Raw genomic sequence first — 27947 nt, forward strand, 5'->3', positions numbered from 1 at the left:
GCAGCCCGGGGCAGCCCAGCGCCACCTATGGGATGGTTCCCAGCTCAGAAACTGGCCTCCAAGGAGACAGCTCTGACCGGGATTTCCTGCTGTGCAGGGTTCTCTTTGGATCTTCTAAGTGGGAACCTGTCAACTCATCCTCTCCTGAGAGCGTTTCTCCCGACTGACCGACTATTGGCTTCCAAGATTCCTTTCCGGCCTCCCAGCACCTCCCTCTGACTCCATATACAAAGCCCCCTGGCACCCCCATGTTCTGTTGCGCCTTGGTTTCTCCCGAGCTCCGACCCAGAGAGCCCTCCTGGTTTTCTCTCTGCCCCCAGTGGAATCACACAGAACTGCTCATGGTCATCGGTAAAAGGACAACACAGGAACCCAGCAAACAAGTGGTCTGTGAGCCAGAGAGCTAGCCGGGGGTCTGGGCTTCTGACCATGGCCCACCTGGGACCCCTTCGGCCATCTATCCCTTCACCTCCAGGGCAAGGGGATCAGCTGCAGGCCCCACTCCCTATGGGCAAGACACCCCTGCAGGGGGAGGGGCATGCACAGCCCTCCCTACCACCATGGCAGACAGCCTGGGCCCAGAGGGAGGGCAGGCTTTTCTTTACACACACACACACACACACACACACACAGCCTTTTACAAGCTTGCGGTTGGGGCTCCCACGGATCAGCCACCCAAGTGCGTGTGATCCACTTACCTCACTGCCTACAGAAGCCCCATGACCACAGCAGGCCCTGGGGACTTCTCCGTTTGAGCTATTCTGAGCCCACGGTGATGCCCGTTCCATCCACCAGGTTGACTGATAAGAACGAGGGTTGGGGGGACGGATGGGATGTCACTCATCCAGTGACACGCTGGGACAGGCCTTTGTTAGGCAGAACTGGAACCACGGATCCCACCAAAGCGGCTGTCTGGCTTTGGAGTCCCATAGCCCTGTGGCTTTTCGTTTATTTTGTCCCAACACAAATGTTCCAACACCAGACTCGGAGTAACTGTGAGAATCGAGAGCCAGCCCCTCCTCCAACAGCCCCACAACGCCCCGAGTCTTTGTCCCTGTACAGGGGTATGTACTAAGGGACAGTATCCCCGGGCCCAGTGTGTGAATGGGGACATAGGGCTTGGTGGGGAAGGGTGCCCGCAGAACACTCGGGCACATGTGGTCGCTGTATGGCTGCTTGGAGAAGCGAGGGTAGATCTCTTCCCAGAGGGACAGGTCCAAGTCCAGAAGTGGCGTCCTGCTGGCTGATGCATGCCAGGCCGGCCTCCTGCCACCCCAGAGACCTGGAAAGCAGGGTGCAGGGCACAACTTTTCATGGGTCTGGGTCCACCGGTTCTGCCCAAGCTGATACTGGCACCCTCTTGCAAGGGTCCACCGTCGGAAGGAGAGGGACATGGAGTGGGCTGCAAGGTTGGAGGGTCACCAGCACCTACCTGCCCGCCTCCCAGCAGACATGTCTGCGTCTCACCTCCGGTCCTTTCCAGTGATGGAGGCCACGGGTGGGGGAGATATGGGGAAGGCAGACATTCCAAACACCCCTCAGAGTTTCCCCCCAACCCAGCCCACCTCTTGTGGAAGAGTCACCGAGGTGCATGGCGTCCACACATAGTGACCACTCTGCTCTGCGTTTACAAAACCAACAGTCCCCTCCCCCAGCAGGCACCTGGCTACCTGTGCTCACGTAACGTGGCTGGGAGACAGAGATAAATAAATGATCTTGCTGAAAACCGGAGTGATCTGGCTGTGTCTGTTTCGAAGACAAAGGGCCTGGGACAGGATGAGTTTGTGGCTGTTGTTCCATAATTAGGGCGGAGAAAGCGAGATATCTCCACCACCCCCAACCCCTGGTTTACTCCCTGGACAAGGAATTCCATCTGCCACGTGGCTGACAGGGACCCAGTCATGGGACTGTCACTTCACTGCCTCCCAGCTGGCACTTTAGCAGGAAGCTGGATGGGAAGTTGAGGCAGGCCTTGGCCCTGGGGGCGGGGGCTGTGTAAATGTCCCCACGCTGTCAACCCTGGCTCTTGGTTTACTGTGGATTTATGCAGAAGGCTGACACACCTGGTGTGGACTGAGCAGGAAGCAGAGCGTGCTTCGGGATTCCTGGGTGGGGGACTGGGGAACCTTGGTGGGGGCAGGGGGGTGTTGCCATGCAACCGAGAGGGGGCAGAAACCGCAGCTTGAAAGGAGCTGAGGTTTGGGGGCTCAGTGGCAGGCACAGGAGACACAGCATCTGGCATCCAGAGGGCACCCTAGGGTCGGGTCAGTTTCCCTTGTATCCAAGCGGAGATGATACCCAGGTGGTACGGGAAGAATGGGAGAGAGAACACGGGGATTCGCAGTAAGCCAGAGTCCTTTGTGTCTCAGAGGAAGAAGCCTGCCCCCCTCCAGAGCTCAGCTGTTTGTAAATTTTTTCCCCGTGATTTAGAAGAGAGAGAGAGAGGTGGCTACTGGCCAGTCCTCCCTCTGGCTGGCTCCCCTCTGGTCACGAGGCGTGGGGAGGGTGGCGTGCACGCAGACCTGCTTGAGCCCAGCAGTCCCAACAGGGCAGCAGCAGGATGAGCGCTAGTCGCCCGGGGCTGTGATATTTCTCAACCTTCCCGTGGGTGCATTGCCAACTAGGCAATTGCTAAAGTCATTTGCATGTTGTAGGGGGAAGGCAGCTACAGGTGAGAAGGGAAATGAGCCACCCCACTCCACCGCCACCAACGCTCCCCTCCCCAGCTGCTGGGAATGGGAAGTCCTGCCTTCACCCCAAGCCAGCCTGGATTCATTGCAAGCCCTTTCGTGCCTGCCCTGTGAAAGGCAAGACACCAGGGTCCTTAGTCCTGTGTCGCGCCAGGCACCTGGATGGGCTGTGATACCAGGGACCTCTCTGTGATGTGTACTGCAGGGTAGCACATGGCTGGGGAGGAGGGAGGAAGATCTGAATGTAGCTGCTGACTGTGGCTGCCACGTTAGCCTCCCCCCTCCCAGGGAGTTGTTGAGAGTTAGACGAGGTCAAGTACAAAATGCCGTGTTTGAGGGCCATGGTGCCTGTGGCCAGCAACCTTCCTTCCCCAGCTCCCTCCGCGGCCAGATCTCGCTAACCAGATGTAAACATGAGGACCGGGACAGAATCAGGCCACATATTTCAGCACTGCTGACAGATGGCAGTGAAATACTCGAGCAGATTGTAGCGCTGGGTGGCAGGAGGCGGCCCGCACAGGGACCATGAACTTTCCGCCTACCTTCCCAGCTTCGCAGGTTGCACTTGACTTGTGGTTCCCAGGGCTGCCCGGAACTTCCCCCTCTTCCCAATGAGAGCGCTGTGCCCCTACGAGTGCCTTCCCAACCTCGTCCCCTCCCACACGCACCTGCAGTCACACAGCCTGCGTTGGGGAGGTGGTTGGGAGGGGACACACTCAGTGGACCTCTGCTTTGATTCAACCCACCAGTGAAAAGAAAGTGCAGGGGGGCGGGGTGGGGTGCAAAGAGTTACATATGAACTGAGCCTGGGCAGGTTTTCTTATCCTGATTTCTCCAAACAATGCAGTGTAGTGGCTGTTTAGAGAGTGTTGCTCTAGGCTTTTCAGGCACTTTCAGAAGTGCTGGGTGCAGGAGGCCATGCAAAGGCTCATGCAAACACTATGCAATCTTATAGAGGCTGCTTGAGCGTCCACAGATTCCTGGTAAACCTGTCCCCTTCCCCCACAAGAAAACCCAAGCCCCTCCCCCGTGGATAGCCAGGGGCGGCATAATGTTTTCTAAGATCTGGATCCACACTCAGGCCTTCAACCTGCCAGATCTCCACCGGTTATCTGAGGGCCCCATGAAGCCGAACTATTATACGCACCCCTTCTCTCTGACTCTGGCCACAGAGGGGGCAGGAGGAATGAAGTGACCCAAACCCAGGAAGTGGCCCCCGCTGCAGCATGAACCCAGCCTCTGCCCAAAAGGCCTACATGCTCACAGGAGGCAGCAGTGGATGGAGGGCTGCAGGGAGAGCAGGTGCACTGGTGTGCCTGGGAGCCGCACCCACGGGAAACAGGGGAAGAGGGGGCGGATTCACTCACTAACCACCCGCCCCCACCCTGGGTGCAGCAGGCAGGACTCAGCGTGTGCCTAGGGGCCCTTGCTTTGTATCTCACACCACTGGCATTCAGAAAACTTCCCTGTGGTTGTGTGTGTGTGTGTGTGTAAAGATTGGTTATTTGAAAGTTAGAGTTACACAGAAGAGACCAAGATCTTCCATACACTGCAGGTAGGTGCCTGCTACAAAGATCCTCACAGCGGAGGAGGGCACAGCATTGGCCATCTACTTAACAGGGGGCACAATAGCAGGCACCTGGGGTCTGGGTGGAGCCAGCTGTGAGGTCAAATGGCCACACGCACAGGCCTGTCATCATCCTTCCCCTCTCCGCATGCCCGCACTTCCTGACCGTGGCTGGCAGCGCGCCCACTCTGGTCCGCAGGTGTGGGGTGGGTAAGCTTTGAGGCATGGTAATGTCTCCTATGAAGCCGAGATGTGCGTGTACTTGCTGGCAGGACGTGATAAAACGGGCTCTTGTCCACATGTTTCCTGTATTTGTCCTATGCTTCCCCCCCACCCACTCCACTTTTTGGACATTTCTACACTCGTAGTTCATCTATGATGTATTTTATTAAAATTGTTCCAAACTGCCTCTGCACATAGGTGGACCTGCACAGTTCAAACCTGTGTAGTTCCAGGAGGCACATGCAGCGTTCAGGGGTCTGTGCTGAGAACACGCTGGCCAGTGGGAGGCATCTGGGCACTGACTGATGGCCACATCACTGTGCCATCACCCCTCGTGCAACCAGCCTGCTGCTGGCTGCACAGGCTTGCTTGGGATCTTCAGTTTGTAGGAAACTTTCTGGGCATGACATCCCGCAGGGCCAGGGAAGGTGTGGGAAGGACCCGCAGGGAGGACGATGGCCAACCCTTTGAGCTCAGCAGGACACAGAATCCAGTCCCCATTCGGGCTCCAACACCGCCCATGTGGCTGAGTGATACAAGCCCCATGACCTGCTGTACGGGAGCACCAGGAACCCTGAAGTACTGTCATTGAGCTCCAGGAAATGCAGGGAGAGGGGAAGGCACGGCCGCTGGGAGAGGCGCCGCTCCCTGGGCGCGCGGCCCCTGCTGGAGAAACAGCCCAGCTCAGAGCAGGTTCACCCCATGCTTCAACAGCTTCTGCTTGGCTCTGCCAGGGAGGCTGAAGGCGCTGTCCTGGGGGTTGGGGAAGCCTGAGCTGCGAGCAGCAGACGCCAGCTGCTGGAAGTAGGTCTCCTGGACGGGGTTACAGCAGGCGTACACGGCCGTGGAGGCATTTCTGTGGGAGTGGCAAAGCACAGGACAGTCACACGGTGCCCGCGCCACCTCAACCCTCAGACCTACACCACGTGCTGGCTTGGGTGTGACTCATCCATGCTGCTTCTGACTGCCCACCCCTCCCTTCTTTCCTGTCCACAGAGCCTGAGGGGCTCCTCTCTGAACACATGAGCTAGGCACCTGCTTTGTGGCTGGCGTAGCAGCCCGCACAATAGCTGTTATGTGCCGTGGACAGGAATGTGATGATCCCGTGAGACAGGGTCCTGAGGCTCAGAACGCTGGCTGCTGCCGCATGGCCTCCATAAGGCTGTGAGGGAGGGATCAGACCCTTCCGCCGAGTAGGTGAGGCTGGGTGGGCTGGGGGTGCAGTGGCAGAAGGGCTGTAGGTCCCCAACACTGAGAAGGAGGCGCCAGACAGCCACACATCCAGCAGGAGAGGGTGGCCCCTCACCCCCACCCAAATCTCTCCCCTAGCTTTTCTTTCTGGATCTTTGAGGGGCTGCGGGCCAAGGCTTCCTATGGCCACGGGGACACTCATGGCTAGGTGGTTCTGTGAGGACGGGGATTGTGGATCCCAGCCTCTATTATTACTGCCTATCAATGCGCCCTTCTGGGTCTGAGCCTTCTCCCCTGCATGGTGGATCCAACTCGAGTGTGGGCCCTGGCTGGGGTCTCTTTATAAGTCATCAGCTCAGCATGACATATTAATTGCTTAGCACTTGGTAAGCAATTAGGAATTAGAAGCTTACACTACTGCAACCACAACCATCGCTGGACAGTCACCCGCAGCTGCCGACCTTGACACTGACGCCCAAGGACAGAGGACCGCCACAGGAATGAGGTGGCTGGAGGAGCAGCCGTTGACCCCTCACATGCTGCCACCCCCAAAAGCAACAGGCCCCACACCAGTGACTCCAGACACACATGGTGCCCAGGCAGCCTGCCCAGGGCAGCTCTGAATTTGAGCTGCTTAAGAGCCCTTGGTGACAGGGTGGGCAAGTGAGACACGGGCTGGAGGTGGCGCTGGGCATCCAGCCTACAACTTTCCTAACAAAAAGGACAACACCGTTCTACCATTGCTCCTGGGAAGCACACTCAGTGCCTCCCTCCTTGGGCACAGGGTTAGCTCCTCCAGTGAGGCCTACAGGCTCTCCTTTGTGGGATCTCCATGACTTTGAGGGGGGGGTGAGTGGGAGGGAGAGGCTTAAGGAGCTGGTGTTGTGGCACAGTGCGTTAAGCCATTAACAACGATGCCAGTATCCCATATGGGCACCAATTCAAGTCCCGGTGACTCTACTTCCAATCCAGCTTCCTGCTACTCCACTAGGAAAAACAGCAGCAGATGGTCTAAGTGCTTGGGCCCTGAATCTATGTGGAAGATCTAGACAGAATTCCAGGCTCCTGGCTTCAATTCCATTTAGCAGCAGATGAAAGATTTCTATCTTTCCCTCTTAAAAAAAAAAACAAAACACACCAAACAGGCAGGCCTTGAACTGGAGCTAGAATGTTCTTCCCTGACTCCATGAGCAGGACCATGGACAGAAGCTGGGACAGAGGCTCAGGTAGGCTCACCTGAGGGTCATCTCGTACAGCGCAGGCAGCTGGGCGAAGTCGGAATGCATGAGGCTGACGGCCTGGAGGAAGCGGCGGTCCTGGGCGGTGGCCACCTGAGGCAGGTTGGCTGGCCAGAGGGGGACATGGAGTTGTGAGGGGGCAGACCCCGCCCTTCCAGCTCCCTGAGCTCAGGGTTGTACGAGGACGGGGAGCAAACTGTGGGGAGGAGACTGGGCAGGGGTCCCGGGTCCTCCCCAAGCCAGTGTGCGGCCGACCTCACTACAGGCTCCTGAGCACCAGGGCCACGGCAGACAGGCCACGGCCAGGCTGACTGTCGACCATCCCTCAGCCGCAGGTACTCCCCACCCCCGACCGCAGCCCGGTGCCCCATGCGGGCTCCTCACCCATCAGCAGGCTCTGAACGCGATCGTAATGCGTGAAGTTGTATGTGCTGCTGGCGGGGCCGGCCTCGTCCGCGGGCAGCGTCTCTCGCAGGTGCACCTCCAACCCGTTCAGGGATGCCAGGCTGCTGTGGTACTGTGGGGCAGAGCGAGGGGGTTGGGAGACGGTTGTGGGCCAGCAGGATAGAGCTGGCCGGGGCCCTAGAGGGCATTCTCTTTGCATCAGGGACGCGGCGAAAAAAACGAGTGTCGTAAGCTCTCAGTGGCTACTGGCCTTAGCCACATGGACAGTGACCAGCACTCCGGTCGTTTTTAAGAGTACTAATTTCCACTCTGATGTACTTTACATAAAAGATTGTGCTGAAGAAATGTTAAGAAGAGATAGGCAGAAAAATGCAATCAGAAAGGCAGGATGGGAGTGGAGAAAATGACAGGAGAATGACATAGGGTCCCAGCACGGAGGACTGGCCACTGTCACTACCCCGGGGCTAGCTCCCGGCCCAACACCACCGACGACGGGACTGGCATCACAGCACAGTAGACTACTCCTCCGTCCGTGGTGCCAGTTTGTGTCCCGGCTGCTCCACTCCTGATCCAGCTCCCTTCTCACGGCCTGGGAGAAGCAGTGGAAGATGATACAAGTCCACTGGGGGCTGGATCTATGTGGGAGACCCAAGTGGAGTTCCAGGCTCCTGGCTTCAGCTGCTGTGGTCATTTGGAGAGTAGACCAGTGGATGGAAGATTCTCTTTTAATGCTGCCTTTCAAAATCATCATCATATTAAAACCTTCACAGACATGGGACCGGCCCCCGGGTTTCTCAGCAGGTCTGGAGAGGGTACGAAATGGGAGGACAGAGTTTTCTAGCCTCGATGGCTCAGAGGGGACACCTGGGGAGGAAGGCGGTCAGACAGGTGAGGCCCAAGGCCCTGCATTTTAAGACCTTTCCCAGAGAAGAGCTGTGTGCAGGCAAAGCTGGCCACACCACGCTACCCCACCATGTGTCACTCTCTGGGGAAAGAACGGACTCGGCCGGCAGTGGCTTACCCGAGCACGAACCGCCTGCGCCACCCTCATTCTGCATTGGCCCTCTAATGGCTGTGCGGATAACGTGAGCCCAGAACCACAGCCCTCAGCCCGACAGACTGGTTCTGGAATGCTCCCTGGCTCTGTCCCACCACACGGACTCTCCTAGCCAGGTGACATCCAGCATTGCCTTTCTCTTTCCCCTGGCGGTTGTGGCACCACTGCAGGCCTGGGGAGTGGGCTAGATGCCAGCCAGCTGCTCCGAGGCAGATGTGTACATGTAGTGGAGGAAATGAGATGGGGCCTCGGGGGGGTGATGCTGCCCCTCCCTGAGTGCACAGACCCTGTCCGCACGCGGTTTTCCCAGGGCCGAGGGGGATTTACATGTACGCAGAGTTGCGGCGATGCAACTGAGTCGGGAGGCCACGGCGTTATCTCTGCAAGCCTGTTTGAGGCAAATTCAGTTTTGGGTTTTGTTTTGAATAGTTATTTGAAAGGCGGACAGAGGGCTGGAGAGCTCCCCTCTGCTAGTTCATTATCCAGATGGCTACACAGCTAGGGGTGGGCCAGGCTGAAGCCAGAAGCCCTCATTTCCATCAAGGTCTCTCACATGAGTGCAGGGGACCCAAGCCCGTGGGCCCTGCTTCTCTGCTTTCCCAGGTGCATTTCTTGGAAGTGGAACAGTCAGGGCTTGAACCAGCACTCATACGGGATGCCAGTGCCACATGTGGAGGGTTAACCTGCTGGGCCACAACAGCGGCACTTAGATTGTTTTTTTTTTTTCCTTGTCCCAGGCAACAAGTCTGACGTTCAAGGTTTTCATTTCACATGCAGAAGAGCTGACTCACGTAATAAACAGGGTTACAATCATTTGTGACCTTCTGAGGAGCTGTTTGGTCCAGAGCTGAGACCGGCCATGTGCCCCAATGTTCAGCAATGGTTACCAGAGCTAACGGGCATCCTCGATGGCCAGGCAGCCCCCGTGAGCAGGAAGCCAGCCACAGCCTCACTCAAGTTTACAGACCTCAGTAACCATCATTTCTCCCACCCTAAGCTGGTGCCCAGGGCAAAGGACAAGGAATGCGAACAATGCCAAAAGTCCATTTCCGTGACAGGCACCGAGCCAACTTCCAGAATCTTCTAATTTGTGCTCAAGATAAAATCATTTTACTGTAAGTACAATCACAAGGTGTTATGTGTGGGCAATTCGTCACTCATTTATACAAGGGATCAGCAAACCATGGCCCCGGGGATTAAATCCAGCCCAGGCCAGTTTTGCACAGACTAAATACTAAGAACAGGCAGCCAGGGCTGGTGCAGATGGAAGCTAGGAGCAAGGAACTCCAGCTGGGTCTCCCTTGTGGGAGGTCCAGCCCAAGCACTCGGGCCATCTTCCACTGCTTTTCCAGGCACATTAACAAGGAGTTGGATCAAAGGCCTGACAGCCTGGCCTTGAACCAGTACACCAGTACAGGATGCCAACAGCTGGTCGCTTGATCCACTACGCTGCAATACAGAACCCAGGTTTTACATGTTTATGTTTGGGAGAAAAGGCAGACGAATAATCTGACATGGGAAGATGAGATGAAGTTCGAATTTCTGACTGGTAAACCAAACCGTTACAGGAACACAGTCAAAAGGAACATGCAGAAGGTGAGGCCTTCCTGCGAGCTGACATGCAGTTTGCCAAGCCGGTGTGTGCCGTGTATAGTCCTAGGAGAGGTAGAACTGGGCATGCTCCTGGAGCCTCTGACCTCTTGTTTGCACCACAGCAAATGGCTTGCATGTCACTGTGTACGTGGCCTGCCTGTCACCTGTGCACGGCTTGATGTCACTGCGCATGTGGCGTGCAGAACACCACGCAGCATACATGCTCCCCCCGAAGCACAGGTTCCCAGCAGAGGGGAGGAGCTTTCTCATACCTTATGGTAACACGCTCACAACCAGCTGGACACGTCACCTGAGAGCCAAGTCCTCAAGGGGCAATGAATCACCGATCTGACTGCTGTATTTCAAGGTCAATGCCACGCTCCTGGGCTTTGTGCCTGGGACTGGCGGTGGCTCCATGCTGCCCCCTGGTGTGGGCCTACTCTGTTCCCTCTGAACTAAGTCCAGCCCCGACCCCTCCTGGCTGCTCCCGGCTACTGCTCCCCTGAAGCACCCTGCACCCTGCCGCTCATTCCTGGCAAGCACGGAGAAGTGAAGACGAGGATGGCACTGTGGCTGTGTGTAACGTAACCAAGAGAGGCCACACTCACGAGCCCGTCTGGCCTGGAGCTGGCCACCGGGCAGGGAGCGTGGCTTTTACAGACAGCAGCAGAGGGGAAATGGGGTCAAGCATCTTCTATGAAGGTCTGCAATGAGCAGGCTAAAGAACAGACCCTTGCTAATTATAAGCCAGACTCAGGGTCTGGTAAAGCAACCCACAGATTTATCAGGGTTAGCTCCCCGACCCCTATTCCTCTTGAGACAAGACTGGCTTTCCTTCTTCTGCAAACCCATAGTTTGATTGTGGAGGGCCTCCCCTAGCACCAGGATGCCCTATACAGAGGCGGCGGTCACAACAACACGGGGGGGGGGACCCCGATGAACCAAGCATGAGAGCAAGAGCCATCCACCGCTTTTTTTCACCTGTCTCCCTCCCGCCACAGCAAGGGCTGGACAGGGAAGGGACAAGAGGCTGGGGCAGCAGAAGGAAACAAGAATTCTGAAGCTGCTGCCTGCAGGAGGCATTTTGCCTTGTGAAACAGAGTTGCAAAGCCTACGGGCCCCTTGTGTTGTAAGGCGTGGCTAAAGCAACAGGGGCGCGGGAACATCCAGTTAGGTGGTATCTTTTCTCTTGGGAAGGACCATGCGATATCTACATTCCTGCACCCACAGGCCGGGCCTGCAGGCCAACAAGGCGTAGCTGCAGCCCCCTGCAGAGCAGAACACGGAGCTCATGGCAGGACGAGTGAGGACAGAAGACGCTAACACGCCCTGGCTCAGCGTCCTGGCTTGTGGACAAGCACAGGTGTGCCACCCGGCTCCGGAGAGGAGCAGTCTCTATCCAGCCAGCCAGGGGCTCTGTGCAGTGTGGCCTGCCCTTGTCTGGGATCCAAGGTGACCTGTGTGCTGATGGCTGGGGAGGCGGGAAGGGGTAGGCGTGAGCCCTGCATACTAATGGGATCAGCTTAGAACAATATAGATTTAAGAATAAAAACCAGGCAGGCCCCAGGACGCCATGTGCCCTGCAGCAATTTCCACCTGCTGTTATTTCTGCTACTGTTGTCCCTGCCAACTGCAGCCCTGGCTGTTACTATGGAAACTGCATCTTTGGCACAGGCTCCGGCCCCAGAGAAGGTCAGTTTACTGCTTTAGGAGGGGAAGCAGCTGGCAGGGATCAAACGGAGCCCCCAAGAGCCAGGCGCGACTTGAAATGTGCTGGGCGCTCTAGCAGCTCCCGAGCTCCAGGGACCCGCGGAGCTCTGATGGGACGTGCAGGTTCTCCAGGGAGCTCCTGGCCCGGGCTGGGGCATGCCACAGGGCCTGGTTTCCAGGAGCTGTGGAGCCTGAAGCCTCCCAGGCCAGGCAGGCAGGCAGTCAGGAGCGGGAAAAACACAGGTGCGCATGCGTCCCTGCCTGTGTCACTGGACCAAGAGGGCTTATCACCAACACCAAGAAATGAGGAGCCAGGCTCACAGGACAAGAGCTCGTGGTTGAGATCCTGGTTTGAGAGGGGCCCAGCTGGCACTGCCATGTCAGGTCTTGCCACCTCGAGTTCCGCAGGAACAGAAGGGGATGCGAACCAATGCTGGAGATGCTTCGATGGCAGGCCCTGGCGTCTTCCTTACTCCCCTGTGACCCTCCATGGACTCTGCCCTCAATACCTGGCCCAGGGCACAGAGCTGCCGGCAGCACAGGTTGGCCGGCCGTGTGTCGGGAACAGCATGGGGACACTCACCACCTCCTCTATGGCTGCGCTGTCAGCCAGCAGCGGCTCCTCAGCGAGCAAGGACAGCATCAACCCCTTGACGCTGTGCGTGTAGAGGTTCATCCGCACGAGACCCACGCAGCGCTCCGCTGGGGTCGGGCTGGAGTCAGAGCGGTCCACAGGGCCCAGGCCTGACTTGCATTCCAGATGGGGCATGGAGTGGCTCTGGGGGAGCCCATCCAGCCCCCTGTCCAGGCCCTGCTCCCTTCCAGGAGGTGTGCTTCCTCTCTGCCTGCTAACAGAGCCTGATGGAGATAAGGGCCAGCTGCTCCCCCTGGGCCGAGGGTCGCTGTCGCCAGGGAAGTCTGTGCACAGATTCAAGGCTCCGTTCGGGGCGCGGGCCTCAGGCGGGGAGGGAGGGAGAAGGCTGCCAGCAGCTGTGTCCTCGGGCAGCCTGGGCTCTGGGTCACCAGAACTGTGGACAGATTCCCTGTGACAAGGCACTTGTGACAAGGCTTGGCTGTCGGAGGCACCTATGTGTGGGCTGCCAGAATGACCTGGGACTGGTACGATTTCCTGAATTTCTGGAATGTGGATTTCTGACAAATCTGGGTCATTTACCAGAGAGCAGCTAAGGCCCGGCCCCTGGCCTGGGGCACTGCCCTTGGGCAGTCCTGGAGGCCCTGGGTTCTGTAGCTGTCCATTCTGCCTCCTGCCATCCGACCAAGCTGGATCAGCGGATGGGGGCTGCAGGGTGGTGGCCAGCATCTCGGATACAGATTCCACATTCCTAGGGATGTTTTCGCTGGGGGAAGATGCGCTCCAAGCCCTGGGAGGGTGCTGGGCCGAGCCGTCCTGGAGTCTGGCTGGAGACGTTGGAGGGCTGGCAGGGAAAAGAAAAAGACATGAGGAAGGGCAGGCAACACGGGCTGAGGGCAGGGAATCGGGCACAGGTGGCCACCTGGGGACAGCATGGGGACACCAGGAGTGTGGGGAAGGTTGGCTGGCTGTAGGGCTGCCTGTAGGGGAGGGCATCGCCTATGACAAGAGCCCCTGGGACAAGAGTCACCAGAGCCAGCGGGTGCTGAGTCAGGCCTGACAGGGTGCCAGGCACATACCAAGCTCAACTGACTCAGCAATCTGTGGCAGAGAGGCTCCCGGACTCATTTTACAGACTTTGAAAACACTGAGTCTCAGAGAGGGAGCACGCTTGTCCAGGGTCGCACAGCTGCCAGGGCACGTGGAGTCTGACAGCCACGCTTCCTCGTGAGATCACACTGCTTTGCATCAACCCACGGCTGTGGCAGGTGCTTGTCTACCAGGCTGGGTGTCGGGGAGATGGAACTGAGGAAGGGTGAGCCATGGGAGGGGGGGGGTCCCATCACGCGTGGGAATCCTTACCGCGTCATCCGCTCCACCGGGAACTCGTGCAGATGGGTGGCTTCCTCCTTGGTCAGGAAAACCGGGATGATCTGCACGTCGGCAGGCCACGCCGCCCCTGCCAAGCACAAGGCAACATGGTCCGAGCTCACCCCCGGGCCGGAGGAAACAAGGGGCCCTACCTAGTCCTGTGGTCTGGGTGCTTCACCTAGCAGGATGCCCGTGTCCCCTAACAGGTGCCCTGGGTTTGAGTCCGGGTCCTGGCCAGCAGCCGGTGTCGAGCCCGGGAGGTACATCCCCGCCACTCCACATGGGGAACCAGGCACGAGATCCCAGCTCCTGCCTTTGGCCTGGTCTACACCTGAATTACTCCAGGCCTTTGGGGGCATTCATCTCTCTCAACCTAGCCACTAGGAAAATTCAAAAGGCAGATGTGCCCACTGCACACGCCCAGCAGCAGGAGGGGCTGGCACACCGCATGTCACCAGCTCGGGACAGGATCAACACTCAAGACCCCGCTGGACCACTGTGAAGTCGGAAGATCCCACGTGGAGGACAGACTGTACTGAGCTCAGAGGATCTGAAAGCAGCGATTCACAAGGACTAAGATCGTGAACTTGGGCATGGATGATTCTCTTCTCAACGCTGCTTAATCAGGAAGAGGGATGACAAACATGAGCACCTGGTGGGGAGCACACACGGGGGTACAGCTGATGACTCACCTGCTGCCGGCTTGGCCTGCCTTGCTGCGGGAAGTCTCTGCAAACCAACACAGACCCAGTCAGTGGCTTACTCTGCCTTCCTCTGCCCTCGGCCTCAGCATCGGGAACCACCACGCCATCTGTTCCCACAGCTGAGCCAAGCCCAGAGAGCTTGTCCCGACCACAGGCCGAGAGCCAAGCAGATGGAGCCCCAGGCTCCCCAGGCTGAGGCTGCAAGAGCCTGGGGCCCCAGGACCAATGCAGCTGCAAGGCAGGGGCTCCACCCCAGTTTCCATGGTGCTATTAAGTTCAAATTCTCTCCTATTTCTCCGCTCGGGGAATAAACACAAATATTTGCCATCTCTTACACATTCAGTACAGCTTCCTGCTTCTAGAACATAGCCATGTCTGCGCCATTCCACGACACAGAACTTGCATCAAGTCTATCAAAATAAAACTATGGGGGCCCGGTGCGATATCGTAGTGGTTAAAGTCCTCGCCTTGCATGCACTAGGATCCCATATGGTTGCCGATTTAATCCCTGCGGCCCTGCTTCCCATCCAGCTCCCTGCTTGTGGCCTGGAAAAGCAGTCAAGAATGGCCCAAAGCTTTGGGACCCTGCATCCACAGGAGAGACCCAGAAGAGCTCCTAGCTTCTGGCTCCTGGCTTCGGATTGGCGCAGCACCGGCTCTTGTGGTCATTTGGGGAGTGAACCATTGGAGGGAAGATCTTCCTCTCTCTCTCTCCTCCTCTCTGTATATCTGCCTTTCCAATAAAAATAAATAAAATCTAAAAAACAAACAAACAAACAAACAAACCACAACTACGGGAGACCTGGGACCCGAGACCTGGGACCTGGGAGGCAGAGGGTGTGACCTGATCATGCGTGCTATTACGGATCATCCTCACTTATCCTGCGTCACCCTGGGGGCTGGCAAGCTCACCTTCTTCAGCTCAACTGGGGTACCGAAAGGGCCCCTCGAGAGGAAATCCAAGCCAAGCAAACACTGCTCTTCTAGCCAAAAGGGCTTTCACTCTTTAAATGGCAAGGGACTGGGGCTCGTGATACGGCATTCCATATGGATGATGGCTCGGGTCCTGGCTGCTCCACTGCCCATCCAGCTCCCTGCTAAGATGCCTGGGGCAGCAACGGCAGTTGGCCCCACTGTTTGGGCCCCTGCAGCCACTCGCAAGACCTGGAAGAAGCTCCTTCCTGGCTCCTGGCTTGAGTCTGGCCTGGCCCTGGCCGCTGCAGCCATTTGAAGACTGATTCGGTGGAAGGAAACTCTCTAACTTGGTATTCCTCCTCTTTATCTAACTCTACCTTGCAAATAATAATAGTTTTTAAAAGTGTTAAAAAGAGCACATATAAATACAAGGTGGGCAGTAGCTTACAGGGTCGCTATTTTCCAGAGCCTCTCTGAGGACACACCCTGCCTATTTCCCCTAACAGCCCTCCCAGGGGGAAGGTGGGTTCTCAGCCTTCCGCTTGGCGTGGAGAACCAACCTCCCAGTCTGCCCCGTGCATGACAGCATCTCCTCCCATGCTTGCCACAGGGGGTCCGGAGGACATCATACGGAGCCAGCGGTCCAGGGCTGCAGCGGCCACTCCCGATCCATCGAGCTCTGCGGCTCGGAGACTCAGCCCTGCCAGCTGAGGCGACAGGTGCTCTGGGCAGAAGATTACAGTCATGAAGCCGGGCTTTACAATACCTGGTCCTGGGGTGTGGTTCGGTGCAGCAAGACCTTGGCAGTGAGGGAGGGCGGGAGCTGCGTGCTGACGATCCTAAGGGATGAAACACAGGAGCGAGAATGGTGTGAGAAGTCTCCAGGGGGCTCTCCGTTTCAAAAGGGTCTGGTATCTCATGTGGCGGGGGATCTTGGGGACACGACTGCCGGGAAGGTCACTGCTGGCGGTGCTTACGCAGGGCCTTCCTCAATATGCCCGGCGACACTCAGCATGAGCCCTCGAAGCTGGCGTGTACCCAGATGTGTGTGGTTCAGCTTCCTGCTAAGTGCACACTTGGGGAGCGAGGCAGTAGATGAGGGTTCAAGTGCCGGGGCCCCTGGCACCCACATGGGAGACCCAGATTCAGCTCCAGGCTCCCGGCTTTGCTTTAGTCCAGTGCTGGCTATTGCAGGCACTTGAGCAGTGAATCAGCAGGTGGTTATTTCTCTACCTTGTCCATAAAAAGAAGAAGGAAAACAAAAAAGAGAAATATAGAAACAGGTCTCTTAAGAAGAAGAAGAAAAAAAAGCCAACACTCTAAATGAATGTCCAACAAGAAGAAAACAGCTAAGTGAGACCACGGCAGAGCGTTCTTCCCACACACAGGTGTGTTGCTCCGGCATCTACGTAGCTGTGGCTGGGAGATCTTTGCTTAGAGTGACTCCAGGTCCATGGCCTTTCTGGACGCCTCCGCACGCAGGTGTGAGGTGAGGGAGGGCTGCTTGGGAGATGGCCTGCGGTGGGGACAGAATCTGAGAGCAGGAGGCTGAATGGGGTCTCTCATTTGCACTTTGTGTTTCTCCGCTGGCTGATGTTGTAGCGGTGAGAATGTGTTCATGTGTTAGCTGCCTCATCTAAAATGCATCAGAAACTGCATAACCAGGGACACTTTTTGTCTGTCACGGCCATGGCCTTCGGGTGCCTAGCTGCCCCACGAGCTGACACAGAGTCATCCTGATGGAGGGAGGAAGAGGGAAACCACCCCCCTTCCACACACACACACACACACACACACACACACACACACACACCAGGGTCCTCCACATCCATCACTTCATTCCGTTTGCCAGAGGTGCTCTCTTTCCCAGCAGACAAAGCTAAGGTTGAGCACTGTGCCCAAGGTCACACGGTTGGCAGGACTCGGGGTGCAGCCCACGGGGGCCCATGGGTGCCTACGCTCAACAGCCTCTCCCAAGCAGCCTGGAGCACTCGGGCAGCTGTACCGCCAGCCGGTCGGCAGGGAGCTCGAAGTCCACAACAAGGGCCCGGGGAGAGCAGACCCTCGAGCAGAGAAAGAGGCCCTGCAAGAGGCATGAAGTGGCTCTTGGGCAGCGTGGGCTCACAAAGAGGCCCTTCAGCTCCGTGAAGAGCTGAGCGAGCTCTCGGAGGCCATCTGAGGGACACACACAGCCGAGGAGCTGCAGGCAGCCTGGATACAAGCACGTACGGCTGCCCTGCACAGCTCACCCGCATTGAGCATGCCAGATCCCGGGCAGCAGGAGGAAGGCCAAATCAGGGTTCCCGGCCCTCTGCCCACACTGCTGGCTGCTGGCGATGCTGTGGGGGGCTTGCGTCAGCACTGTGCGGCCATGCACTGACCAGTACCTGGATCCCTTTCACGTTTCTAACTCACTCCTGGACACAATCTCGAATTTTCCTGTTTGGCTCGAATGCTCAGTCAAATCTCATCCCCTCCTATTTGCTCAACTGGGTCACTTGGAACTGGCTAGAGACCACACTCCCCCCTGGTGACGTGCAGGTGGCCAGGATGGCCCATCCCGCAGCAGAGGGCGGTGGGAGGGGGCGAGGGCTCCAACGCTACTCACAGGCCTTTGTAGAGGATGCAGCCGGCGAGGATGTGCGGGGCGCGCTGACACGTCTGCAGGATGAGGGCAGCCTTCAGCAGCAGCAGCGGCTCCACCTGGGTGGGCACAGGCACGGCCACCCATGAGCACGCTCCCAGAGAGCAAGGGGAGAAGGAAAAGGGCAGTGGGGGACAGGCCTGGGCGATGCAGAGTGTCGCCTGGGGAGAGAGGTATTCACCCTCTCTCTGCCCTCAGCTGCTGATGTGACAAAAATGCCACGTTCTTAGAACAAGGAGGCCTTTCTGTACACTGGAGATGCAGCCAGCGTGCCACACGGCCATTCCTAGGGACAAAGGAGGTCACCAGGAGATTGGGCCATCAAGGCTGCAGCCAGCGGCATGGGCTGGAGGCGGTGCAGGGGAAGCCCACCCCTCATGCAGCCTGAGCCCCCTGGCGGCCCAGTGGCTTCACTGACACCTGTCGGGGTTCACTGACGATCCCCTAACAGGAGATGAGAGCATCAGGACCTTCACCCAGGTAAACACACCTCATCCTCGGGTTCCCTGGCAGTGGTCAGCTGCTCAGCAGCCCCTACAAGTACAAGAAATGTACCTAACCCCAGTCCAAACTGGAGCAGCAACGGCCAGCAGCCCCTTTCTCTCTCTCCACCTACCTGCCTGGCATGGCTCAACACTCACCCACCCAAGCTCTGGAGCTGAGCCATGTGAAGAAAGGCACTTCATTCGTTCATGACCTTGATGCTGGGCTCATCCCCAGCAGGCTGCTCCTTAAGGCTCTGGAGACGAAGCCTGCCCCATGGCCAGCAGTCCCGCTGCATGATGGCCCAGGCCCAGTGTCACAGCCCACGATGATGGAGACACTCAACCCCTGCCTGAGACATCCAAGGCTCCGCTAGCTGCACTCTCCCAGAGGGCAGGGCCAGCCCCCCAGGCAGCCTGGACCTCACTGACGGCCACCGGCAAATGCAACAGCTCATAGCCACGGTCACACTTCCTGACCATTCTATAGCAGCCTCTCTTTTAAAAGGTCAGCACTATGACTTCATGATGCGAATTAATGCACACAATCCAATTCCAAAAGAAAACCTTTGGATGATTTAAACCAGTCCCAAATGTTTACGGTAATACGGTGGGTATTAGGCACAGGAGGGAAGCTGCCACGCAGGATGCTCGCATTCAATTTCAGAGTGCCTGGTTCGAATCCCAGCTCCTCTACTCCCAACCCAGCTTCTGACTGCCACACCTCTGTGGAGGAAACAGTTGATGGCTCAGGGACTTAAGCCCCTGCCATCCACCAGGAGATGTGGGTGAACATCCTGACTCCTGGCCTGTGCCCGGCCCATCCCTAGCTGCTCTGGGCATTTGGGGAGTGAACACCAGAAGATGGAAGACCTATGTGTTCCTGCTTCTCAAAATGAAAATTAATTAATTAATTAAGATAAAATCCAGTTCTGGGCCCGGCGTGGTAGCTTAGTGGTTAAATCCTTGCTTTGCCTGCGTCAGGATCTCGTATGATGCCGGTTCATGTCCTGGCTGCTCTACGTCCCTTCCAGCTCCCTGCTGTGGCCTGGGAAAGCAGTGGAGGACAGCCCAGGGCCTCGGGACCCTGTGCCCATGTGGGAGATCAGGAAGAGGCTCCTGGCTGTTGGCTTTGGATCGGCTCAGCTTTAGCTATTGCAGTTAACCGGGGGAGTGAACCAGCAGACAGAATATCTTGCTGTCCCTCCTTCTCTCTGTAAATCTGACTTTCCAATGAAAATAGATAAATCTTTAAAGAAAGAAAGAAAATTTGCCTTTGTGTAAAAAATAATCCAGTTCTGGGAGGGAGATATTCTAGGTCATTTTATGAGTGCGAGGAGCAAGGCTGTATGAGAGCTGAGTGGACGCATCCGCACCCCACAACTAAGGAGCAGGCACCTGGGGTGTGGGCATGCGGCCCCTGCTGAGAAACAACACGCCATGGATAGGGAACCTTTCTTCCAAATGTCTCAAAGCTCTCTTGCGTAAGTGAGGAGGAGTAGGGGAAGGGGGAGGAGGAGCTTTACTTTGGTTCGGTCCAGGTTCCAGAGGGAGTTAAAGATCCTGTGCAGGTCGCCGGTTCTCTGTAGGATCTGCCGGATGAAGGCATCCCACTCCACACTCAGCTCTTCCCGGGAGCGGGTCTGAAACAGAACCACCTGCCATCAACCTCCCAGGGTCGGGCTCTGTGGCAGGGATCTCAACAGCCTTCCAACCTGCCCCTCCCCCAGCAGAGGGCTGCCCTGGAACTTCCTCCATGCCCTGAATCCAATCCGATACTCGCCCTCCCCACAACACACACACACACACACACACACACACACACACACACAGAGCCACCCACTCTAAGCATCTGGGGGCAGCAGAGACAGGGCTGCCCACCTGCAGACAAAGGAGCCTGAGAAGGGTTCCGGGGGCCCACGACCTCATCCCTGCATGTGCCACATTTCCTGCAAGAACCCTGGCCCCAGAGCGAGGGAGGCACCGTGTGTGATTCAGGCACCGCCCCTGAGGCCCAGGACAGGCCTTGTCTATGGACTCGCGCATACCTCGTAAGCCAGGGACACGGGGCCGTTGTAAAAACGAAAGAGCCCGGTGAGTTGGTCCAGAAAGCGCTCACAGCTGACATCGGGCAGCTCCACGGCACAGCCCAGCACCTGGCAAGAGGGGGGCAGAGAAGACAGGCTGTTTCCCCTCTCTGAGTCCCAGCCCAAATCCTCACCTCCTGGGCTCTCTGGCTGGGCTTCCCTGGCCCACTGAGACGGATCCTCCAACCATGCTTGCTGCCCAAGCTGACAGGCCCTATTCCTTCCTACTCACTGCCCAGACCCTCTGGGGCCCACCGTAGAGGCCAGAACTTCTCAGGTGCCTGCCTGGCCTCCTGCAGACCTTGCCGGCCTCTCTTCTGATGCCCTGCACTGCACGGACTGCCGGCTCCATGTGGGCTCTTGAAAGACAGTTTCTTACACACACTCCACTGGTCGCACGAGGGCCATGCTGTGTCTCCAGCTGGACCCAGTCCCCCGAGGGCAGGAGCTGACCGAATCATCACGGTGCCTGGTCTCCAAACTGCTGAGCCTGGTGTCTGGCTCCATGGAAGATAACTCCTTGCTCAGCTAGAAAGCCATCTGGCCGCATGCTTAAAGGGCCTGCGAAAAGCTCAGCTCCCTCAACCCGGTAAGTCTCCCTCTAAGAACCTAGCCTAAGGGAATCGCCAGGATCCTAAACCAGTCGACAACAACAAAATACACTGACAACGAATGCCGAGGCCGAGGGTACAGCATGGTGGGTACAGCATGGTGAGGACCTTTCCTTGGTTCACTGATGGCCAGGAGCTCGGACCACGCTGGCCTAGAGCACTGCTCTACAAAGCTGCCCTGCAAGCTGTCTTCGCAGTGCAGGGGGAGGTGGGGGGAGAGCTAGAGAACTGGACTGTTTGTTTTTGAGATGTGTTGCCAAGCCTAAGGAAGCAAAACAAGGTGGGGTCTGCAGAGATCACCAGAAGAGTTTACACACAGAAGCACACTGCACCGACAACCTGGTTTGTGACATGGAAGCCAAAGGGATCCAGCCGGAAGAGAGGTTTTTCACCTCTGGGACAACTGGGTGTCCAGATGGGGAAAAAAAATATGACTCTTGGGCCCAGCGCCATAGCCTAGTGGTTGAAGTTTTCACCTTGCATGTGCTGGGATCCCATATGGGCATCAGTTTGTACCTCAGTTGCTCCACTTCCCATCCAGCTCCCTGCCTGTGGCCTGGGGAAGCAGTCGAGGACGGCCCAAAGCCTTGGGACCCTGCATCCACAGGAGAGACCAGAAGAAGCTCCTGGCTCCTGGCTTCGGATCAGCTCAGCTCTGGCCACTGTGGCCACTTGGGGAGTGAACAGAGAGACAGAACTTGCTCTCTGTCTCTCCTGCACTCTGTGAATCTGACTTTCCAAAAAAACGAATTAATAAATCTTTAAAAAAAAATTGACCACTGACCTCTACTCACACCACTCCTACGATGAATTAAAATCAAAATCTAAAATTTAAATCTGATTTTAAAATCGAAAAATATAAAGCTCTGCATGCCCCGCCCCCCCCCCCCCCCCCCCCCCGCAAACAAACAACTGGAGACTACTGTCTCCACAGCAGTAGGCAATGGCTTCTTGGATAGGAAAGCATTGATCATATATGGTAAAACTGACCCATCAGACCCCATTAAATTAACAGCTTCCCCTCCAAAGGCATCATGAAGGAAATTAAGGAGGTGGGTGGGCATCGGGGTGCAACAGGTTCAACAGCAGCTTGGGAACCTACACCCCATACTGGAGTGCATGGTTCAAGTTTCATCTCTGCTTCCCATCCAACTTCCTGTTACCACGCACCCTGGATGGCAGCAGGTCACAGCTCAAGTCCTTGGCTCCCTGCCACCCGCCTGGGAGACCTGGAACAAGCCCCTGGCGCCTGCTTTCAGCTTAGCCCAGCACTAGCTATTGTGGGCATGTTGGGGGGGTGAACTAGAGGTTCTCTCCCTGTCATTCCGACTTTCAAACAAACACAATTTGTGAAAGAAAAGAAATTTCTAAAAGAACGAAATGGAAGGGCAGGTGTCTGGCTAGCAGCAATGACATTGGCTTGGGGGCGGGGTCTGCGTCCCCTTGTCAGACCACACGATCCCAGGGCCCGGCTGTGCTCCCCAGTCCAGCCCCGAGCCTCCCCGGGCCACTCACCCATAGGAAACTGCCGTCCACCTTCACGGCAAACTTGAGTTTCCGCAGACGGATGAGGGCTGGGCGAGAGCCAGAGATGTCGGCGATGCAGCGGACGACGCCGGCGATCTGTCCGCAGAGCAGCTCCTGCTGGTCGAGCAGGGTCTGCGGGAAAGGACCAGATCCCAACGCCCGGCTCAGGTCCTTCGACTCCTGGGTCGTGCCCGAGAGCTGGCCAAGGTGGGCAGGCCCGTTCCGGTCATTATCTGTTTTCACACTGCCCACAAGCTAAGAATGCTTTTCACGTATTCTAAGGCTTGTAACAACCACCAAGAAGAATCCTTGATGCTGGGGAACCTGGCGTGTGAAAACCTTCACGACTGAGCCTTTTCTGAAGTCGCCCAATGCTGCTCGGGCTGATGGGAACGCCCATGGCAGATACGGGATGACCACCAAGCTGGAGAAGCTCGGGCTTTTGTGCTCATTCAAATCCTCAGCCCAAGCAGCCAAGCTGAATCCCCACTGCCTGCTGTGTAGACATGGAATTGCACACTCTCCTGACCAGTTTCTGCCTCGTCTAGCTGTAGGATGCAACGGGGACGATGTACGCCACTGTAAAGAATCCTTTACTGGAGAAACCCAATGTGCGCCTACTCAAGGCTCCAGAGCTTACAATGCATGGAAGACAGTACAAGGGGCCAAGCCACAAGGAAGTTAGTAACCAAATCCAAAGCATGAGATAGCCCAGCGCACGAAAAAGCTGCAAAGATGCCGGCTGCCTGCGTCGGCCAGGCTGTGCTCACGTGCAGTCACCCCTCGGGAGGCCCTGGGGAGTTCACCCCACAATCAAAGGATGCCTCCTTACCTGAGTGGGATAAAAATAACAGATGCCTGCCCTCGTTGGGTCTCCTTCTTCCTTCACCTTGGAGCCGTCATAAAGAAAAAAGTAATTCCACCTGCCAAGAGAACAGAACGGGGCCACGTTGCCTTTCCGCCAGTGACTGTGGCATTTTACACGCCGCATCTTACAGCTTGGCTCCAAGAGGGCTCCCTAAGGACTTGGGGTCTGAAAGCCTTCTGATGGCCCCAGAGGGGAAAAAGAACCCAGAAGCGACAAATAGATAAAACCATCATCTTTAAGTGCGGGGGGAGCCCAGCTAAAAATAGGGCCCTCTCTCCAGCCGCGGGACCAACCGTGGCTGGAGAGACATGAGTGGCCACAGGAAAAGCATGACAGCTTGCACTTGACCTACACAGCCACACTGGCTGTGAGCCCCCTGAGAAGGAGGCTGAGTCAGGGGTATGTAACTCAGACATACCCTTCCCAGCTGCTCAGCACAGGAGTCGCTGCCAACAGCCCCATGCACCACGCGACTCACACTTGTGGAGGGCGCATCACGGCACACGCAACCAGCAGACGTGGGGCCAACGTGCAGTTCCAAGGAAGCCTGCGAGGACGCAGCCAGAGGCCGTCCAGTTGCAGAGAAACACCCAGCTCCTGGCTGGGTAAAACCATCCCAGGCCCTGAGGGATTGACCAGACCTCATGGGCACAGCGCACAGAAAGCTCTGGCTTCTAAATTTTCATCATCCTTGGTTCTCCCCTAAAAACTCCTACTTCTCTTCTGCAGATTCACTGTCATTGTTCAACATTTTTTACCCACTTACTACTTGAAGATCACAAAGTAAAATCTCTAAAGTCTGGGATTCAGCGTCATTCTTGAAAAGCAGATTTTTAAAAAATATTGAGTGATGGGCCCGGCACTGTGGCCTAGTGGCTAAAGTCCTTGCCTTGCATGCCCGGGATCCCATATGGGTGCTGGTTTGTATTCTGGCTGCTCGGCTTCCCATCCAGCTCCCTGCTTGTGGCCTGGGAAAGCAATCGAGGACGGTCCAAAGCCTTGGGACCCTGCATCCACAGGATAGACCCGGAAGAAGCTCCTGGTTCCAGATTGGCTTGGCTCCAGCCGTTGTGGCTACTTGGGCAGTGAACCAGTGGATGAGAGATCTTTTTTGTCTCTCCTTCACTCTGTAAATCTGACTTTCCAAAAAAAAAAAAAAAATCTTTAAAAAACAGATTTTCTACCCACTGGTTCACTCCCCCAATTACCCACAACAGTTAGGGCTGGGCCAGGCTGAAGCCAGAAAATCCATCTGGGTCTCCCACGTGAATGGGAGACCTTTCTATCTCTGTCTCTCATTCTCTCCGTAAACTCTGCCTTTCAAATAAAAACAAGTAAATCTTTTTAAAAAACCCTCCAAAGCGTGGCAAAGCCAACCAGGACTATGTGCCCCTTGCCCCATGTTCCTCACGCTTGCAGGGAAGGCGCCCCTGGCTCCCGAATGTCCTTTGAAGTGACTCCATATACACTGTCAGTGAACCCTGCTGATTCCGGGTGAATCCCACCTCTCCCATCCTGCTTCTGGCTGCACGGAGGCATGAGACCGGATTAACTCACTCGGGGTACAGGAGAGAGGGGAGCCCCAAGCAGACAGCAGATCGGCCACACCACTCCATACACTACAGTCCCTGCAGTGGCCAGCCTTCCATTGCCCAGAGCGAAGTCTACCAACACTCACATGATCATGGAAGTGGTCTGCGTGGGGAGGCTGTGGCCATCTTATCTGTAAGCTCCCAGCAGTGTGAATCCCATGTGGCAAGACTTTTACACAGTGAAAGCATACTCGCTTTGGAGAAAAGTACTCCCTTACACTTGAACAGTGGTTCTGGCAAAAATGGCTTCCCCTCCCCCGAACTTAAATAAAGCCAGAGCAGGCTTTGTGGCATGGTGGGTTAAGCCACAGCTTGCTATGGTGTCCTGTCTCCACGTCCGATCCAGCTTCCTGTTACTACGCCTGGGGGAGGCAGAAGATGATGAACCAAGTATTTGACTTCCTGTTACCCACGTGGAACACCTGGAAGGAACGCCTGTGTTCCTGGCTTCTGTCTGTTGTGGGCATCTGGGCAGTGAGCCAGCAGATGAAAAAAAAAATCTCTCTTTCTCTGTCATTATGCCATTCAAATGCATAAACCGAGCTTTCTGGAAAATATTCAATGAACTGAAAAGATGCTTCCAGCAGCCTGGCGAGAGCAGGGCCTCTGCCGGCTTGGATACTCACCAGGAGCTTGCCTTGGTCTCCGAGGCCGTGGAAGTGGCCATTTACTTCCCAGGGAACCTCATGTCCTTCTCCTCCGTCTTCTCTTGCAGGATGACGTCTGTCTCCCCAGCCTAGTGCATCCGGGTGACTGGTGCCACCGAGCAGCAACACCGCAGCATCAAAGTGTCGCTTCCCTTCCTTGCAGACTCCCGGTCCCGTGAACACCTCTGCTCCTCTTGGCACTCGGCAAGGGAAGGTAACACAAGGAATTCTTCCGAGCCTCACGGTGGCTGTCAGCCTGGCCACCTCTTCACGCTTCTGGCCGGGAACTCTGAATTCCCGAGGCTTGCCTAGTTCAAATTCAAAGCCATCCTCGGGTGGGAGCGGGTGTTTCAGCAAGCTCCAGAAGCTTCCAGTGTAAACATCAGTGCCTCTGTTCTGAAAAGAGCACAAGGAATGGATTATTTCAGAAACCCGGGAGCATGTGAGCGAGCATGTGACTGGCAGAGTTCAAACGAATACAGTGCTTTCAAAGAGTTTCCTAATTTGGGGGGAAAATTATATTTCAAACTTAAAAAAAAAAAAAAAAAGGTGGGCAGGAGGGACTCAGGAGTTGAGCCTGGGTCTGTCCCCTCAGCAGTCACAGTCCATGCACCACCAACCTCACAGACATAAAATGAAACAACTGCGAGTCATGAGAGAAGGTTCTGGGTGTTTAGGACAGCTGTCAGCATCAAGCGGCTTGGCCGCTGTAGTCATAAAGCAACCCAAATTAAGGAACTGTCACCCCGCCGGCCCCTAAGAAATCCAAACGCGCCGAATCCCAGGGACGGCCAAGTTTTCCAAAAGCAAGAAGGAAAAACGTGTCAAGTGGTTTCCCAACTCCCACAAGAGGAAGACAAGCTGATGCATGCTATCATTTGGGCATCAAAATAGATCCCAGCTCTGGGATCATTCACTGTCATCTGGGAATCTCGGCTCCGCTCCACAGAAAACCTGGAGGCTTCCGGCTTCCAGAGCCGACCAGGTAGGTCACAGCGTTAAGCGGATGCTTCTGCCAAGCCAAAATCAGCCTCGCAGAAATCTCTGCTCCCTGGCCCGCTGGGACAACAAAGCAAAGCTGACTCCTCCCACCTGACAACCCTGGGTGACTTCAAGGGTGAAATATGCAGGGGCTGGTGTGAAGAATCAGTGAATCCTCTGCTGAACGCACCGGGATCCCAAGTTCATGTCCAAGCTGCTCCGCTTCCCATCCAGCTCCCTGCTTATGGCCTGGGAAAGCAGCAGAAGACGGCCCAAAGCCTTGGGACCCTGCACCCGCATGGGAGACCCCGAGGAAGTTCCTGGCTCCTGGCTTCAGATTGGCTCAGCTCCAACTATTGAGACCATTTGGAGAGTGAACCAGCAGATGAAACATCTGTCTCTCCTTCCCTTTGTAAATCTGCCTTTCCAATAAAAACAAAAAGAAAAAATGCGTAATTCCTACTGTCCTCATCCCCAAGCAACAGGGTTTAGAACGCACTACTTGTGGGAAGACCCCCCTCATTCATACTTCCGCTGGAGACAGATAACTTGGCTGGCTGACCACAGTCTCCATCTGGCCCCAGATCTTGCATCTGTAGAGCTGCACCCTACCGCGCGGGTCAAAGTCATTCCAGGGAGCACATCTAGCTGCCTATGTGGGAAGGGGAGCGTCTCAGTTCCTGAACTCCAGGACCCAGCAGTTCCTTCCAATTCCTAGCTCCCAGGGATCCTGGTCCCTACCCTGGGCAGGTCCCCCACTCTCTGGTTTTTGGGAAGACCCGGGAAGACGTCCGTCACGAAGGGATGGGGGGAGGCAGGGCCTGGTGTGGTGCTGTGACCTGAAAAGGTTCCCGCAGCCTTGGAAGACCCGACTCAAGGACAGTGAGGAAATGGGCAGAAAGGGAAAGCTGGGGCAGGAGGGAGAGTGGCCGCGATGGCGGAAACGGCCACAGTGGGTTGGAGGGGCTGGAAAAGAGGTGTCAACAGGCCGTGAAGGGGCAGCAAGTCGCCCAAGTTTGGGGGAGCAGTGGCTACAGCGATACGTCCGGCCTTAGCACCAGGGGGCAAAGGTTTGGGGGTCCCGCCCTCCGCCCCGGGGAGTCCCCGCGCCTCCAGCGCCGCCCACCCACCAGAAGCCACAGGCGGCTCGGTGCTCGAGGTTCGGGGCTCTGAGCCCGGAATGTGGACGGCGGAGGCGGTGGTGATGGTGGTGATGGTGGTGATGGTGGTGATGGTGGTGATGGTGGTGATGG

At 56.5% G+C, this 27947-nt stretch overlaps 1 protein-coding gene across 1 annotated transcript; it reads right to left on the bottom strand.

Annotated features, from left to right (window-relative positions):
- Window positions 1-5020: 5020 nt before the first annotated feature.
- HPS4 (HPS4 biogenesis of lysosomal organelles complex 3 subunit 2) lies at window positions 5021-27925 on the bottom strand. The gene is made up of 14 exons (XM_058656735.1): window positions 27825-27925; window positions 25693-26043; window positions 23439-23529; window positions 22595-22738; window positions 20430-20537; window positions 19908-20024; window positions 17864-17958; window positions 16022-16094; window positions 14329-14365; window positions 13628-13724; window positions 12257-13109; window positions 7293-7425; window positions 6907-7015; window positions 5021-5335 (listed from the first exon to the last, which is right to left on the bottom strand). The coding sequence occupies exons 2-14, from the start codon at window positions 25731-25733 to the stop codon at window positions 5164-5166; spliced, it is 2070 nt and encodes a 689-aa protein (XP_058512718.1). The 5' UTR covers window positions 25734-26043; window positions 27825-27925; the 3' UTR covers window positions 5021-5163.
- Window positions 27926-27947: the final 22 nt, after the last annotated feature.

This window comes from Ochotona princeps, chromosome 29 (genome assembly GCF_030435755.1).
Source record: "Ochotona princeps isolate mOchPri1 chromosome 29, mOchPri1.hap1, whole genome shotgun sequence".
Taxonomy (NCBI): domain Eukaryota; kingdom Metazoa; phylum Chordata; class Mammalia; order Lagomorpha; family Ochotonidae; genus Ochotona; species Ochotona princeps.